This window comes from Eucyclogobius newberryi, unplaced genomic scaffold (genome assembly GCF_026437365.1).
Source record: "Eucyclogobius newberryi isolate DKJ021-1_F unplaced genomic scaffold, fEucNew1.0.hap1 SCAF_2, whole genome shotgun sequence".
Taxonomy (NCBI): Eukaryota; Metazoa; Chordata; class Actinopteri; order Gobiiformes; family Gobiidae; genus Eucyclogobius; species Eucyclogobius newberryi.
The window spans coordinates 12,927,049-12,943,724 of NW_027315834.1; the positions used below are offsets into that span (position 1 = coordinate 12,927,049).

The 16,676-nt window shown below is 37.9% G+C and overlaps 1 protein-coding gene across 2 annotated transcripts in view; it reads right to left on the bottom strand.

Annotated features, from left to right (window-relative positions):
* Positions 1–16,676, bottom strand: part of vav2 (vav 2 guanine nucleotide exchange factor) — a 357,645-nt gene that overhangs the window by 59,669 nt on the left and 281,300 nt on the right. Inside the window, exons 5-7 of one of the 2 annotated variants that reach the window (XM_072453572.1) lie at positions 3,794–3,899; positions 3,024–3,038; positions 1,258–1,356 (exon numbers count right to left, since the gene is read on the bottom strand). In XM_072453572.1, coding sequence (XP_072309673.1) covers positions 1,258–1,356; positions 3,024–3,038; positions 3,794–3,899 — 220 coding nt within the window. The remainder of the gene's footprint in view (positions 1–1,257; positions 1,357–3,023; positions 3,039–3,793; positions 3,900–16,676) is intronic. The other variant, XM_072453573.1, reaches the window with a different exon arrangement.

Consider the following 16,676-nt stretch of genomic DNA (forward strand, 5'->3'; position numbering starts at 1 on the left):
TTGTGCCAGGTGGCATCTCATATCTCCTATTTGGCCGTAATGTGGAACATTCCAGGCAAACCAATAACATCCCAATGAAGACGTTGGGGGCCCCTCCACCTGAACTAAAGTTTGGAAGTTTCCAAAAGTATAAACTTAAATCACTCCAAACCAACAAATTATATTATCTTGTAGATGATATATTGCTCACTTCTAATTAACCCAAAAGCTGAACCACAACACCTATATTGCACTGTAAGCTATAGTTGTTCCATGTCACGATCCATCTTCACAATGATAACAAATAGATCAACTAAGAAGCAACGCACACATGACGGCTTTATTAACCCCAACTCAATTAAGCCTAACGGGTCCGCTGATCATACGTAGGTTATTTATTCTGTGTGCTGAGCGCGAGCCCGACACGAGACTCGTGCTCAGCACACAGGATGCACATTTAGCTTAATGAAATTAGCCGAGTGCATGATTTGTAGCGCCTGGAGAGTGGAGTCTGTCCAGGCTGAGGCAATGAGCGAGCTGCAGGAAGGAGGCGCACTGCTGCGGAGCGCGAGCAGGATTCTATTACAGCACCACTGGACCACCACTGGACCACCACTGGACCACCACCGGACCACCACCGGACCACCACCGGACCACCACCGGACCACCACCGGACCACCACCGGACCACCACCGGACCACCACTGGACTACCACTGGACCACCATTAGAGAACAGGTGCAGGCAGGAGGCAGGGGTTATTATGACAACATTATTTTTAGTTTTGGTCAGGATTTAGAGGTACAATTTCATAACTACATCTTAATTAGTCTTAATAAAGCCTCAACAAAGTTCATAAGTCTATTGAATAAAGGAGTTTTGGATTTGGAGCTGGGTGTTATTAATTACATAGTTGCTATACGTGAATCCTTCAATAAACACATTTTCCATTATTAGATGATTGTTGTTTGTTTAATGCTTTATTAAGGTTAGTAATGTTGTGTTCGCATTGTATCTAAGTATATAATGGTAAACAGAATGCACCATGGTACAGTATATGGATTGAACATTTAACATTATAGGACATCATATTCAACTGTAGAATAAACACGTCCTAGCCTGCACAAGGGAGTCTCCTCTTTAAGCCCCAGGATTCCCAGCCCCCTGGGGTGTCCTCCCATAACAACCATCGATCTGCCAGGGTGACATTTGTGCCTCAGTCTATCTTTCAATCGTGACATTTCCATGCTGTCGGCCCAACGTCATGACATTGAACTCACCTTCTCTATGTCTTCTAAGGTCTTGTAGTATCTGGCTTCAGTCTCCTGGACCTCCACTAGACAGCAGTTCCTCTTGTCCTCCTCCGTCATCCCCATTTTCTGTGATAAAAAAACATATTTGAATTCATAATTTGTTTTAAATTAACTGCAAACTAAGCCTCCATGTCCATTAAAATGACATCTTGTTTTGAGTAGTCCTTCTGACAAGTATAGATTTAGAATACTTGATGTCTGTTTCTTACTCCAAAGTAAAACTGGAATATAAATTGAACACAATTTTCAATTATGTTTGCAAGTGTGTCTCTCTTGTAACTTGAAAAAATAGAAAATTAAATAAACAAAAATATTAGGTAGATAATCATATAAAAATCACAGGAATACATTGAGAACAGAAATATCAAACAGGTTACATTTTTAATTACATTAATGGGATATTATTTTTATATATGCATTGGTTAATTGCATTTCTTTCAATTATTTTACAATAAAAAAAAAAGTCAAAAGTTTTTGCACAAAATTTGCGAATTTGACATGCGAGTCTATGGGATCAGAATAGATGGGACTGAGTGGGTTTAACTGTGGACATGAATGTGTAGGTTTCATGGAAAGGGTTGAAGGATACAGAGAACACTAGATGCAGCGGTTGTATACGATAAGTTACTTGGGTAAAACTCCAGACCTTGGCATAGTAGGTTAGTTTATAGATGAATCCATTGAAACATTAATTAGACAGTGGTTTCCTTGTTGTTTAAACCAGGGGTGTCGGAGGGTCACATATTGCAACAAAGGGCCACAGGCAGGTGAAATATCAGCACCGTCTAACACCAATATATTTGTTATTGGTAGGGGATTTTACACTTGCAGTAAAAAATAATTGCGGCCCGATTCACCAGAAAGGCCAGTCAAAATTGGCCTAAGGGGAAATTGTTAAGTTTTCCAGTACAAATTATTCCAATCTTTTCAACGTAGAGCAGTGAGTACAAGCAATAAATAATAATAATAATAATAAACAATACATAATAATAATGAATACATAATCATAATAATATAATATAATAATAATAAATAAATTTAAAAAAACATCATTTAAAAAAAGTTCTTACATTTATTTGCCCCTAAAATGTCTTAAAATTACTTTGATTTTAATCTTGCTACAATAAAAGTGTATATATATATATATATATATATATATATATATATATATATATATATATATTTAATGTTCAATCGTTAACATTGCACAATTACCACAATAATGATTTTCTTTTTGTTGTTGTTGTTAATTTTACCAAAGATAAAAGTCATTTTCAAAAAGAAAGAAATAAGCACATGAAAAATAAGTTAAAAGAATAAAGGGCTGTAAAAATCTGCAGTAAAAAAACTTCCACTTGTTGAGAAGCACCAGTTTTGCCCACCACAATAATTGAAACGCCTCAGAAACACAGCATATAATTGTGCCATGAAACGTGCACATTAATTTGGCTGTCGACAGTCGGTGCACTGACAGTGGGTGTAATGGCGCGACACACATACGATCCGAGCCAGATAAAGCTAGCCTCGTGCTCCCTGCCACGCTGCATGCCCGTGCCCCATCTGTGCTTTGTGACGTCAGCGCCTGGCTCTCCGGCGGGCCCCTGTCAGCCCGATCACCAGCTGGGGTCTCCCGTGCCCCGTGGCAGGGATCACTGGTCTGGATGGCTGCCTATACTCGCGGGAGGCAGCAGTTTGGTGTTGATGAAGTGGTTAGAAGTGACAGGAGGACTTACCTGCATGTATCGGATCTGCAGCGTGAAGGAAGTAAAGCAAGAGACGGTCACATCGAGCAGATTGCAATACAAATACACTTATCGCAAAGAAACCGTGAAAGATGAAGGACTGGGATTTTGTGATGAAAGAAAAAAAAGCAATATAAAACGATGTATGTTTATGAGAAAAATATCAAATACTGACTCAAAAGTAAAATGCATGTTGAAGTATTGACTTAAACTTAAAAATACTACTATAATTCACTTTTGATAGGTATTTTTTTTAACCTAAAGGACACATATTATGCATTATTTGTATTGTATGACCTCTAAACATGCTCTTGAGTGTCTTTAGTTTGTCATGTCTTATTTTAGAACACACATCTACGAGTAAGGCATTCCCTCGTCAGGATTTGTGTTAAGCACTCCATCTACTGGAAGCGAAAGGAATCATCATAGGGAGAAAAACAAAGGCGGTTGACGGCAGAAATTTTGACGATTTATGGACTTCAAAATTATGGGCCGAGTTCTACCTAAGACGTAACAAATCCGTGTTTTTGTGAGAGTCAGGAAAGAGCGTAAACAGGATTAATGAAAGAAGCTTTTTTTTATGATGGAAACATTTTGAAACATGGTTAAAACCTCAAAAAAGCTAATTGTGCATATGTGTCCAATAAAAGTAAAGTTATCACTACCTTGAGTCAAAACTATAACAATTACACATGTGTTAGTACTGTTTCTGGTAAAAAATTCCAAATACAACAGAGTATTAAAACCATATGAATGCTCACCATGGGTTGTCGTACTTCCACCTTGATAATGTCCTCGTAGATGTCATCGCCGTCGTCGTCACACGGAACACAGTCGTAGATGTCATCCTCGCCCACGTCATGTTCACTGGGGGGAAAAGAACATAATACGTGTAAAATAATAATCGTATCAAATTCTTAACAGGAGAGAGTTGGACTTTTTACATAGTTCCTGATTTATTGTAAAAGCAGGTCATAATTGGGGACACTTTCAGACCATTTAGTGCTTAAACTCCTAACAGTAAAATGTGTCTAAATGTTTATGTAATCAACTATTGGTTAAAAAGTCAAAATAAGGACCATTCAAAGTGGATGTAGTATGCATTATTGTTTATTGGCTTTTAAACATGCTTAAATAGTTAATTCTTCCACAGATCGTCCCCAGTTATTACCAAGTGTAGTGTTAATGTGGTCGGGGCCCCCAGCAGCTGATGACCTTTAATTATCCACCAGTGCTGTGAGAGGGCAGGCTTCTGTGGAGGCCCCTGATGCTCGGGCCCCTGAGGTTCTCCTGTCTGATATGCATAATTCTGGACTGAGCCTGTGATTGTTTGGGAAACGCACTGATGACAGACGACCTCAGCAGGAAAACAGAGACGCATGTGGTGGACTGCATTTTATGGACGAACGATGTTATAACTGACATAAATGCGGTGAAAAAAGAAAAAAGAAAGGTTATGGAGCAATTTTAAGTAAAAAAAAAAAATCATTATTATTAGGCCCGAGCGCCACAAGCTGGCGAGAGGCCTATTAATCTCGTAAGGCCGTGCGAAGCACGGCTGCGAAAGTGCGCACGTAGTGCGCACGAAATCGAGCGCGAAGCGCTCGCCCACTTCCAAACACTCACTAACGCACTCCTCCACTCATGCACGCCCCGTGCATACTAATTAGTTGTAGGAAAATGGAACATTACCGTTGTAAACGGGCGAAGCCCGTGCAAAAGTTCGCACTAAACGAGCACTTTACATTCGCGGTCGTCATCCCCATATAAAGCACTCATTTGCGCTAAGTAGCTCACGAATACGTTCCCCATCTCTTGCATGTTCCGTGCATATAAGCATGTAATGCAAAAATTGAACATTATTACTGTATAGAGGGCCAAAAACACAAAGTGGGCGGAGCCCACTCAAAATTATCGAAAGTACCCGTCAGTGACCAGGGACCCACACCATGAGGTAGGAAAGCGCGAGCGCTTTCCGAAAATGTATAGTTTATGATATTTGAAAAATGGGAAACATTGTTTTCGCATCGGAATATTATTCTTTCTTTCTTTCTTCTTCTTCTTCTTCTTCTCGGGACCAACCCCCCTATTTTTCACCCAGTGAACATTGACGAAAAGTCACAAAAATTTGCACACCTCTAAAAATCGTGCCTCTCTACATTCTGGCTATTTCCCTTTTCTAAAATAAAAAAAATTGGCGCGTCAGCGCCACCAAATGTACCAAAAATGCATTGAGAGATGGGAAATGACCCAAAAAAAATCTGATCGTAGAATCATGAAATTTGGCGCAGAGGTAGATGGTGACAAGAGAAGTAAAAAATATTATTACGGCAACGCCGTCCCCCGAACCAAATGTCGGCCATATTGCTTCAAAAATGGCTAAACATGACTTCGGAGTTTTTCCAAACGTCGTACTTTTACGAACTCCTCCCAGGGCGTTGGCCCTAAAAAGCTGAAATTTGGTGAAAATGCTACTGAGGAGTGGGACATCAAAAGTTATCCAAATTACATTGATACCTCTCACGGTCTCTGTGCGGCGAAGCCGCAAACTGTAACTAAAATTTCAGAAATCTCCCATATTTAAAATTTCTGCCGTTTGCGCAGATAAAGTCCGAATTGCGTCAAATTAGAATCAGTTGTTAAACTCTTTGCCCTAAACCTACTTGAAGTGAAATAAATTCATTTGGCGCCACAGCGCCCCCTACAGATTTTATATGGAGGTTAAATGTTTAGTTTTGCGAAATTATATGAAATTTGACACACAACTCAATTTTAGCATCCCCATCAAAAAAGTCAATGAGACCCATGTCATAATTGTTATGGCGTTGCCGTAACGATGACCGAAACCTCCCATGTTATTCCAATGGGGCCAGAACATGTTTACACTTTAGACTTTCACAAACTCCTCCCAGGGCGTCAGCCCTATTAACCTGAAATTTGGTGAGACTCATCTTCAGGACCATCAAAAGTTATCCACATTTTCATTCAAAGAGTCACGGTGTCTGTGCGGCAAAGCCGCACATTTTGCCAAGAATTCAAAATAAAATTGCTTTTTGATGGTAAAACAAAGGGGAGAACATGTGACAGCGTCACAGATTCAGCAGTAGGCGTGATAAAAGGACAATTGGGGCGCGTTAGCGCCCCCTCCTCTTGCGGCGTGGCGGCGGTGTGGCGGCGGCGTGGCGAGGGCCGATCATTGCCGCTTGCGGCTATATTTATTATTATTATCATCATCATTATAAATATGATTTTGTTTATTCATTATTATCTTTTATTATTATTTATTTTAAATTATTTCAGTAAGTTTAGATTATAAATTTGCAGTAGTTTTCTTTCACATTTTGATAATTCCTTTGAATGAAACCTCTAAAAAAAATCTAAAAATTGTGTTTTCTGTGTATTATTTGTCATTTATTATTTGCATATTTTACTTGTGCTTGGAGACTTTGTGTTGGTAAAATGTGCTGTACAAATAAAGTTGGATTAGATTTGTTAATGTGTCCTTTGTTTCAACTACAAAAATATAAGTATGGAAATTAAACATATTGAAAGTACCAGAAAATGAATGTTTAGTTAACTAGGCATAAAATCAACCATCATTTCAAGTTTATTACTAATAATAAATAAGGACGCAATCATAAATTAAGGACACAAAAATTTTAACTATTTTGGTGTTGTCATTGAAGCCGACAAATGTCCTTGTCCCAGAACGCTTATAAAGCCCCAGGACTTATGTTTTGAATGTTAGCCTGATTTTGGAAAGGTCACAGCCGGAAAAAGGGATTCGGAATATTAAATGTTATACAAATCACATTTTAGTCCAGAATGTTTTTGCCTTGCCCTTCTTGAAAACAAAACTTGCAGGTTAAAACCTTCAAGTTACATGGCCTCCCTTAGAATTATAGGCTTCTAAAGTTAAGTGGTTCATGTAGTCTTGATTCTGAATATGGTCAGTGTACTTTATTAAGAATTTATAGGGTTTTGGTGCATTTGGTTTCAGGTTTCCATGAGCAAAAACCCATTTCCCTTTACTGTTGTGCTCTATGAGGGGTCAAAACTTTAAACCTCATTAGCTACGGAAACGTAATATTCCCCACAAACATAAAGTATTCCCACAATTTTATTCAAATTTAACACAATAAACCCACAAACATAATAAACTCCCACAAACGCAATATCAAACCTCTACCACAATAATCTAACTAAATGTAATGGATAAATGAAATTTGTGCAGCATTCCAATAACAATAGGAGTGTTACTTTGTCTGGTGAATATAATATAAATGTTCTGTCCTGTAATAGTCATTAAGTTTGTGGAGGGGAATTGTTATTATGTAATTTTGAAAATCATTAGGTTTGTGCGTTAACTACCTTTCATTTCATTACATTTGTGAAGACTATTTGGTTTGTGGGGCTTATAAACTTTGATCCCTCAGAACTACAATTATTTCAAATGCTTATCCAAAAAATACAATTGTTACGTATACAATAATAATAATGTTATAAAACATTAAAATTATACAATGCTCCTTTTGTACTGAGCATTTCTGTCTTTGTCAGACTTTGCGTGGGAAGCAGTTTAGAGCTGAAGTTTTAATTGCGGTTTGTGGGTCGATTATGCAGAAGGCTGGTGGACTACAGAGGAGCCCGTGGGCGGAAGGGACTGTCCCAGATCAGAATGAACACTCCACAGAGACACAGAGACGAGTTGGAGACAGTAGATGTTCAGTACAGCACATTTTAGAATCAACTCCAGGGAGATGGTGTTATATAGGCCAGTGAGGGAGGAGGGAAATAATCTGGACAGCTTATGTGTCTAAAATGATGGACCAGTTCAGAGGCGGTTTCTGGGGGTGGGCGAGGTGGGTCGCCACCCAGGGCGGCATTGCCCAGTAGGCGGCAGGAGAAGGAGACGTCAGGTGTGTGAGATGCACAGTGTGTGTAACACAGCGCACGTTCTGGATGTCACGCTTCTGCTTGTGCGTAAACTGCTCCCTCTTTATCAACCTGGCCGACCTAAGACGACTAAAAACCTCCACCTCTTTAGGGGTATTTGGAAATACAGAGCGAACTCTACTGAACTCTCCAGCTCACAAGCTTTCACCCACTTATTATTTCATGAAGATGATTTTTATTATTATTACAATGATTATAACATGGTTGGAAGTGATTTTTTCACACAATAATATATGCCCTTTAAAGGTGCACAATGTAACTTTTTTTCTTTACTGGTTCAGAAAAAAATAAATGCACATTTAAACAGCACATTAAAAACCTTTTGAAATTTGGGTTGGACTTGCCCAAATGTATTTATTATTATTATTATTTATTTGCAACATTAAAATCACCTCAAATTACTTAATTTCTTTTTCCATGACAGAAGATCATAGCCCTGCACCTATTATCAGTTTTTGCTCAACCTTTATGCTTTATAATCTCACAGGTTGAAGTTACCCCATTTTCTCAGGATTTGCATCGATGTTTGTCCTCCAGGAAGTGTTGGCATGACCGCTTCCCTCCTCCGGCTTTGAATCGTTACATCCTCCACAGCTCCACTCGCTCTTTCCTAATTGGCCATGTCTTTAATTAAGTTCCTCACTGCAGTTTCAGCATCAATTCAGAACGATTGTACAGTCAAAGTCCAGGGAATACTTTGCGTCAATGACTTCCACACTTGACCCGAGTATAGGATAACAATTAGGAACAGGTTAAAGCTGTAGGACGACGGACAATAAAGAATCAATAGGTTTCAAGGTGCAATGATTCTCAGAGGAAAAACATCGACTGAAGGCGTAAATCATAATGGACCATGGGAAAGTAGAGTCTCAAACAAAAAGGTCAGAGCGTGTGAAGGGAATCTGTAGAAGAACTTATGTTTTGTATGTTAAAAATAATAATAATAACAGGAAGGAAACACACTCCTGCTGCAGCTTCAGTTGCCAAAGAGTAACATAAATGTAATGTGCTGGGATTCATACAATATTAAACGCTGAAAACAGTCAGATTGAGGCAAGGGACTACAGGTAAAAACACTTCTTCCATGTGGACATAACAACATTGTCCAATCTGCACTTGATGATATTTCATTATTTAATTTGATCCACTTATCCATTGATTTATATGGGCGTTGTAACTTAAAAAAGCATTTTTCTCACATAGAGGTATAAAGATCAGTGATTAAAGTAGCACCTACACACAGAATCCACTGAAGGATTTGTTAATATCTAATTCCAACCTTGATTAAGTTTTAACTCCAAAAACTGCGGTGAAATGTGTATTATTGAATACAAATATTTCAGTAATTCAGTAATATGTAGTTTACTCAAATTCTAAATAAGATTCAAAATCCTCTGTCATTTTGGTGTATCTAACAAGAAAAAGCAGATTTATATGTCCCAAATATGTGATTTTTTACATTTTAAATTTTAACCCCAAAATGCACCAAACCCCAAAAATTACATTTTATGAAAAAAAAAACAAAACATTTTCCTTAGTAAACTACTGAAGACGTTTCAAATGTACAGTATATCTTTATTATTAAATTGGTTTGTTTTTTCTCTATTTACCCACAGTGTCTTGCGTTAAAAACACTTTAGGGTAAATACTTGATATCCTGTAGCCGTTCTCATAAAGGCAGTGTACAAGCAGAGGTTGTTTGTGTGTATTTGGGTATTTATGAGAGATCAACTCCTGGGGGCCCTGCACATTAGCCCCTGTTTTCTGTCTGAGCGCACACACAGGGGCCAGAGGGGCCAAACTCCCCGTGACGCAGTGACATCACAACGTGACACAGCAGCGTTAGATCAGCTGAGTGCTTGGTGCTTCCGGCTCAGTGTTTCACCAACACTGAGCCGGAAGCACCAAGCACTCAGCTTTAGCCACAGACCTTATACACGTCAGGACGCATCTGCACTGGTTTGAATGTGAGGTGTCGATACCACTTCACTCTGCGTTTGGGATATCTTTCTAATGGGGAAAAAGTTCTCAAACTGTTGCAGAAAGTTTAAAATAATTGTATGCAACGTTGCCTCTAATTTTTCATGTGTCTGGTAGGGCTGTGTTCAAAATATCGATACGGACTCCGTATCGATACTGAGTCACAGTATCGATATTTTTTTTTATTAAAAAATATATATATATATATATATATATATATATATGTTTTTTTTAATTTTTAATTTTTATTTTTGTGGCCTGTAGGCTTTAAACGAGCTGGTATAGTACTTTTGATATGCTGTTTGTGCTGCGCTCCTCTGGCCGAGGTGAGAAGGAGCTGTGGACCTGATCAGAAGCTGATCTGTGCAGAAGATGCTGCTGCAGCATGTTCAGACCAGGCTAATAGTTTGGCAAGAAACATGCAATACTTTAATAGAATGTGTTCCTCATATTTATATTTGGATCAGTTGGTTGGATGTATGAAGTTATTAGAGCAGAATGGATTTGTAAATAATTGCTTTGTGGATAAACATGACATTTCATACATTTTCTTATTCAGAGTAAAAACATTACCCATTTGGTAAATTCTTAAGACCCCTTTTTCAAAAATGTATCGGGATACGTATAGTAATGAGGGAATTGTATCGGAATATACAAGTATCGGGATACGTATTGTATCGTGACCCCTGTATTGGGATACGTATCGTATCGCGAGGATCAGCCCTAGTGTCTGGGCAAACACACTAGCTCCTTGGGCACACTGAGGACTACTGTGAGCAACATCAGATGTGCCCCCTGTGGCCACACACCAGTATCACACGGCACACCTGTTCAAAACCTTGCATCAAAGCAAGTTACATTAAAATAATCAAATTACAGCAGCAATTTTCATTAGTTTACTTTTATTACAAGAAATTAGGCCCACTTAAAATGAAAAATACAAAAATCTTGTTGTTCATGAGATGTATAGTAGTTATATGTGAGTCCAGCTTTGGCCTGGCTGTGGTCCAGTGGCACAAGCCATTCCATCCTAAGAGAACCGCATTTCTTTTTTACTTTGGCTTGGTGAGTGGATGTGTCCCTGGCGCTGCCCGTTCGTTTCACCATGATTGCGTCTTTTAACTCTGCTGCATTATTGTTAGCTAGCGAACCTGCAAGGTGCGTATGGACAGGGCACATATGCACTAAGAGTCGGCTCTACCTCCTGAGGAGACTCAGGTCTTTTGGAGTGACAGGGCCACTCCTGAAGACCTTCTACGACTCTGTGGTGGCATCAGCCCTCCTGTATGGTGTGGCCTGCTGGAGCAGCAGCATCACAGAGAGGGAGAGGAAGAGGCTCCGTCCTGGGCTGTGCTCTGGACTCGGTGCAGGAGGTGGGGGACAGGAGGGTCCTGGCTAGATTCACATCTATGCTGGACCATGAGTGTCACCCCCTGCAGGACACTCTGTCCGCTCTGGAGAGCAACTTCAGTGAGAGACTGATCCACCCTCGCTGTGTGAAGGAAAGGTTCCGTAGGTCTTTCCTTCCTGCTGCTGTCAGACTTTATAACAAAAACTGTTAGTACTGAACACTCGCAATACTGACCTAACCTAATACTGATGTGCAATTCTGTCATATGTGCAATTGCTGTTGGAATTCATGTGCAATTCATGTGCAATTACTGTGAAATTCATGTGCAATCTATGTGCTGTCGTGACACATATTCATGTGCAATTACTGTCGGGATCACATGCAATGGTATTTATTTATTTATTTATTTGTCTATGGGAGTTTTTATTTATTTATAGGAGATCTTCTACTGAAAGTGTTTTTCAGACTTCCTATAAGTGATCTGTTCTTCTGTATCTACCTCTGTATCTACCTGCATTGCACCAATGAAATTTCCCCATGTGGGACAATAAAGGAATATCTTATCTTATCTTATCTATCAATGCTCTGATTGGCTGTGTAGCGTATGTAAACAGTAATGTATCATTGGCTGGACACCTGTCACTCCAATGATAAATACAGCACTCCTGAATAAAAGTCGCGCACAAGATATTTACAAAGAAAATATAATTTGTCCGTATACGGGCCGCAACTGTCAATAAACCGCAGGTGCCCACGTTGTAACATGAGATATTTACACATAAATAAACACAGTAGTGATGCGTCTTTTGAACCGGGGCGCGCGGCGCACCCGCAGTCCGCTGCGCGGGGGGACTAATTAGACTAATATCTCAGTGATGTCTGATTGTAATACAACACACAGCGTTTTGAAACTAAAAATATAGAGAACACGAGTTACACAACGTGTCCCCTGGACAGTGCTTCTACTGTCCACTAGAGTCTTCTACAGTGTGTCAAATGCTTGCGCTTCCTTATAGATTGCCCCCGGTGGCCGTTTGGTAATTAGATTAGATTAGGTCTAAAATGAAATATTAATTAATAGGTTTATGGTGAATAAAATGTTCTGCGTGCCATAGATTTTCTTCTGTGCGCACTATGTGCAAGCAGTGCGCAATTGCGCAGGCGCGCAGCTTAGAGGGAACAGTGATTGTATGTTTATCTTTATCATGCATTCTGTTATTTTTCTGTTATTGTGATTTTAAATAAACAGTGTTCTGTACTTTAAGCTTGTTACAAACGCTCACTGAAACGTAAATGTAAATATAATGTTTCAAGTTAACATACCACGACTTCTGGTATGGCACCCCACAAAATAAATACTGTAAAACGTCTGGCTTTGGATTATTATACAGTTTATACAGTTATACAGCTGTTTTGAACGGTAATAAATAAACCTGTTTCTACATTGAAAAAAACAACCTGTAGAATTAACACAATTAAATAGTGGATACATGTTGAACACATTTAAATTAAGTAGATTCCACATGATCAAATGATGTCATGTCAACACAAACTACGGTACTTAAAGTGCCTCTGACAGGTCGGATGACTTATTGAACTAAAATACAGCTAAGATAAATATATTTAGAATTTTGCTAAAAAATATATTTTTTTTTTATCACAGAATAGTTTATAATTTTACTTCCTGTTTTTAATTTATGACATCACACTAGAAAACTCATCTAATATCAAAATGTTTTTTATTTTACAAATTAAACTATATGAGTGCAGCTTTATTTTGTTGAATTGATGTTTAGAAGGTAAAAAAGTAGTTTTATTTTGTAGCTTCTGCATAAACATCGTCTGGAATGAGTGTGCCTAGTATGATTTTTCAGCATTTTTTCTATACACGAAATAAAGTCAAAATTAGAAATATGCACTTTAAGTTTATTTAAAGCTTAATTGTTTATGCAGAGGCCACATTACTGAAAAGCATTAAAACTACACCATTTTAGATCTAATATCATGTTGCTTTAACTTTATTCTTTAAGATCAAAGCTGCACAGTTTTGTCAACTTAACCAATCTCTACACCATACTAACTAAAACAACTTTTTTATAAATTACCATGACAATTTTGAAAGATCACGAAGACACAGCATACATACATAGGGTTATCTGAAATAATCAAGGGCTGCCATATATTTTATACCATTTCCACAATGAATTAATTATTAATGAACAAATAAAAATATTTTTCTGGTTTGGATGTAAACGATCCAGATATTTAAATTCATGTTGCAACTATCCTTGAATAATGAACCATATTACCGGTAATTAAATTAGTAGTAATGACATGAACAACTTGGTCTGACCCAACACAACCCAGACGTGTCAGTGGGTTCTGCTGTCTGTTGTGTTGGTTCATCTCAATACTAACATACTGCACCATAAAACATAAAATACATTTGCAAAATCAAATTATTTCGACTCAACATGGGAAATTTTCCAGTTTTTTGAGTGTATAATGAAGTTGTTTTAGATCAATACTGTGGTTCACAATGACCAAAATGTAAAATAATGATCTAAATGTAATCTCAAATATACAAAAAGGTAAAAACAATGCATAACATGTCTTCTTTAAAGCATATCTTACCTATTTATTGACATCTGACCTTTTCACGTCTTGCGCAAAGTGCTCCAGGTTGATCACAGCTCACGTTAACAATCGGCTCCATAACGCCTCACGACTAAATAATGGGAGGACTCCATTTTCATCCATTTTCGAGGTATTGACTTTCCTCATCTTGGCTCCCGAGGGATTAACGGAGCAAAGCAAACCGCGGTCAAACAGTGCACTGACGACAGGGTAAGACTCAGGATACAAATAAATCCATCTGAAGCCTGGGAGGTTCAAGTGACGCCGGTGGCACCATTGAGTTTTATATCACATGGAAAATTAGGGTGAGCTCATGCAAATGACATATCATTTAAAAAGCGTTTAGATTTTAACAATAGGGTGCAATTAACTGCTATTGATTTATATTGGAAAATGGTTTGTAAATGTCCAGTTGAAAAAGGGGCAGGTGTGTCTTATTTTGGTCTGGTCAAGATTAACTTAAAGGGGCTGTACCTTTTTCTTGTTTTTTTTTTGTAATGTAATAAAGTAAAATCTTTTTGGCCCCAGCACAGAACTATTGTGAAAGTAGCTCTTGGGGTGAAAATGCTTTAACATAGTCCTGTTTGCATCCAATTATAGCAATTTATTCTCTGAGAGCCAGGAAGTGTGCGGCGTTAGCATGCTAATGTTTGATAGCGGTGCTCTGAAACACGCTTGTAAATTCATTGTGGTCAATAATTAGGACTCTATGCAGTCGGTAAGTGAGAAAGATTTAGTAGTGATATTTTGCACGGTTGTGGGTCATTTTACAATCCATTGACATTTAGGCATATTTCTGATTGACTGCTATAATATATGAATACACTACCAATAATAACCAGCCGTATTGTTTTTTTGTAACACCTACCACTTTGTGTTTTTGAATAGGGAATATTGGGAACACAAATACTAAATAATCCAGTAATGCTTTGGTTCCTTTAAAAACTATTTGTAATGCATGAAGCGTTGGGTTACTATTTCTCACTTGGTTATTGAAAACAGTTTGGTAAGCAGCTTGTTAATGCTCTTACGAACATTTACGATCATTTATCAAAAAACACATGTATTTGGTGGCTTAGTAATAATTATAAGGTACTATAATAACCCATTTACTAATAGTTTAAGTGCTTATAAACCCATAGCAATTATGGGACCAATTTAAACCAATAAGAGATCTTCTATTGAGAGTAATTTTCAAACTTCCTATAAGTGATCTGTTCTTTTCCTCTGTATCTACCTCTGTATCTACCTGCGTTGCAACAATGAAATTTCCCCATGTGTGGACAATAAAGGATTATCTTATCTTATCTTAATGTGTGACCATATTAATGATAAAGTGTATTTTATCCCTCCTGTGAAGTTACCTGAATGTCATTTATACCCTTTACTTGCCTTGTATGTCTCTATTACACTCGGGACAGTCCCTGGTTCCCACTGGCAACACAGGGCCATTTCATGCTTTGTCAGTTCTTGGATGGAGTGGGTTTAGTGGTGCCGGAGGCTAAGCTAACGTGGAGACTTTATTATTATTATATATTTTTTTCCCCCGGGGAGTAAGAGGACCATGCTTTAGCGCAGTAAACCAGTGTAGCTCAATTAGCCGCGAGTTGGGGTTAGCATACAGGCTCCGTACTGCTGAAATATTGATGAGGGCGGCGAGGTGCAACAGGAAACATAAAGAATGGAGAATCATATGAGGGAGGAGTCATTTGAGATAGAAGCTGACAGTAGCAATGACAGGAAGTAAAGTGTAAGTACATGAAAAAAGGATTTGGAGAGTAAATTGTACACATGTGAGCAGATTATGTGTGGAGGGGATGAATAATACAATGTGAAGCATCTTTTTGTGTCTAGAAAAGTGCTGTATAAGTAATATGTAGTAGTATTTTTATTATTACAAAATCAGCTTCCTGTTATATTCAACATTCGGAGCACTTGTTTTGATTTTAAATGATGAAGTCCTAATTTTATTATAATTCTGAAACCCATGGATAGTAAAGTTTGTGTGCAAATAAGAAAATCTCCAAATTAAGTAAAACAATAAACGTCAAAGTGATCAAACTAAAAAGTTTTGTAAAATGTTAAATATAATAATTTCCGCAATAGGTTTTAGTGAAATGTGAGTCATATGCACTTTAAATTAAACACTTTGATAAGCTTTAACGTTTTAGATAAACGTTAACATTTGAATACAAAAATAATTGTTATTCGTATGCTTACCTTAGTATTACTCATATAGAAATAAAAATAACTGGTATCGCATATTAGATTAACAATTTAATATTCTAAAATGCAAGTATCCCTTCTGATCCCAATCATCATTTGATTTCCTCCTGTCATAATAATATTACTGTGCTGTAAAGTGTAGTGCAACACCACACATGCATCTAGTCAAACTTATAAAAAAATACCTTAAATTTGACATTCAAAACATTTAAACATTAAGCTTTTAGCAGTGTTCACTTGTTAAACAAATCATGTTTTTCTTTCCTCATGTCCTCCATGAATAAACTCCATTACCACCAGCAGCAGGCTAACTTGTGCAGTTTAGTCATGCATGCGGGTTAAATCATGCAAACATCAATATTTCAGGCTAATTAATAAATCTTTCATTGGGGTTATAGCTAGCGTAGCTCAAGCGCTAAGTGTGTCCGCGCACATTAGCACTATTATGTGTCCACTCATTGATGGAGCTGTGTCTGGGGCTAAAGGTCGAGGGC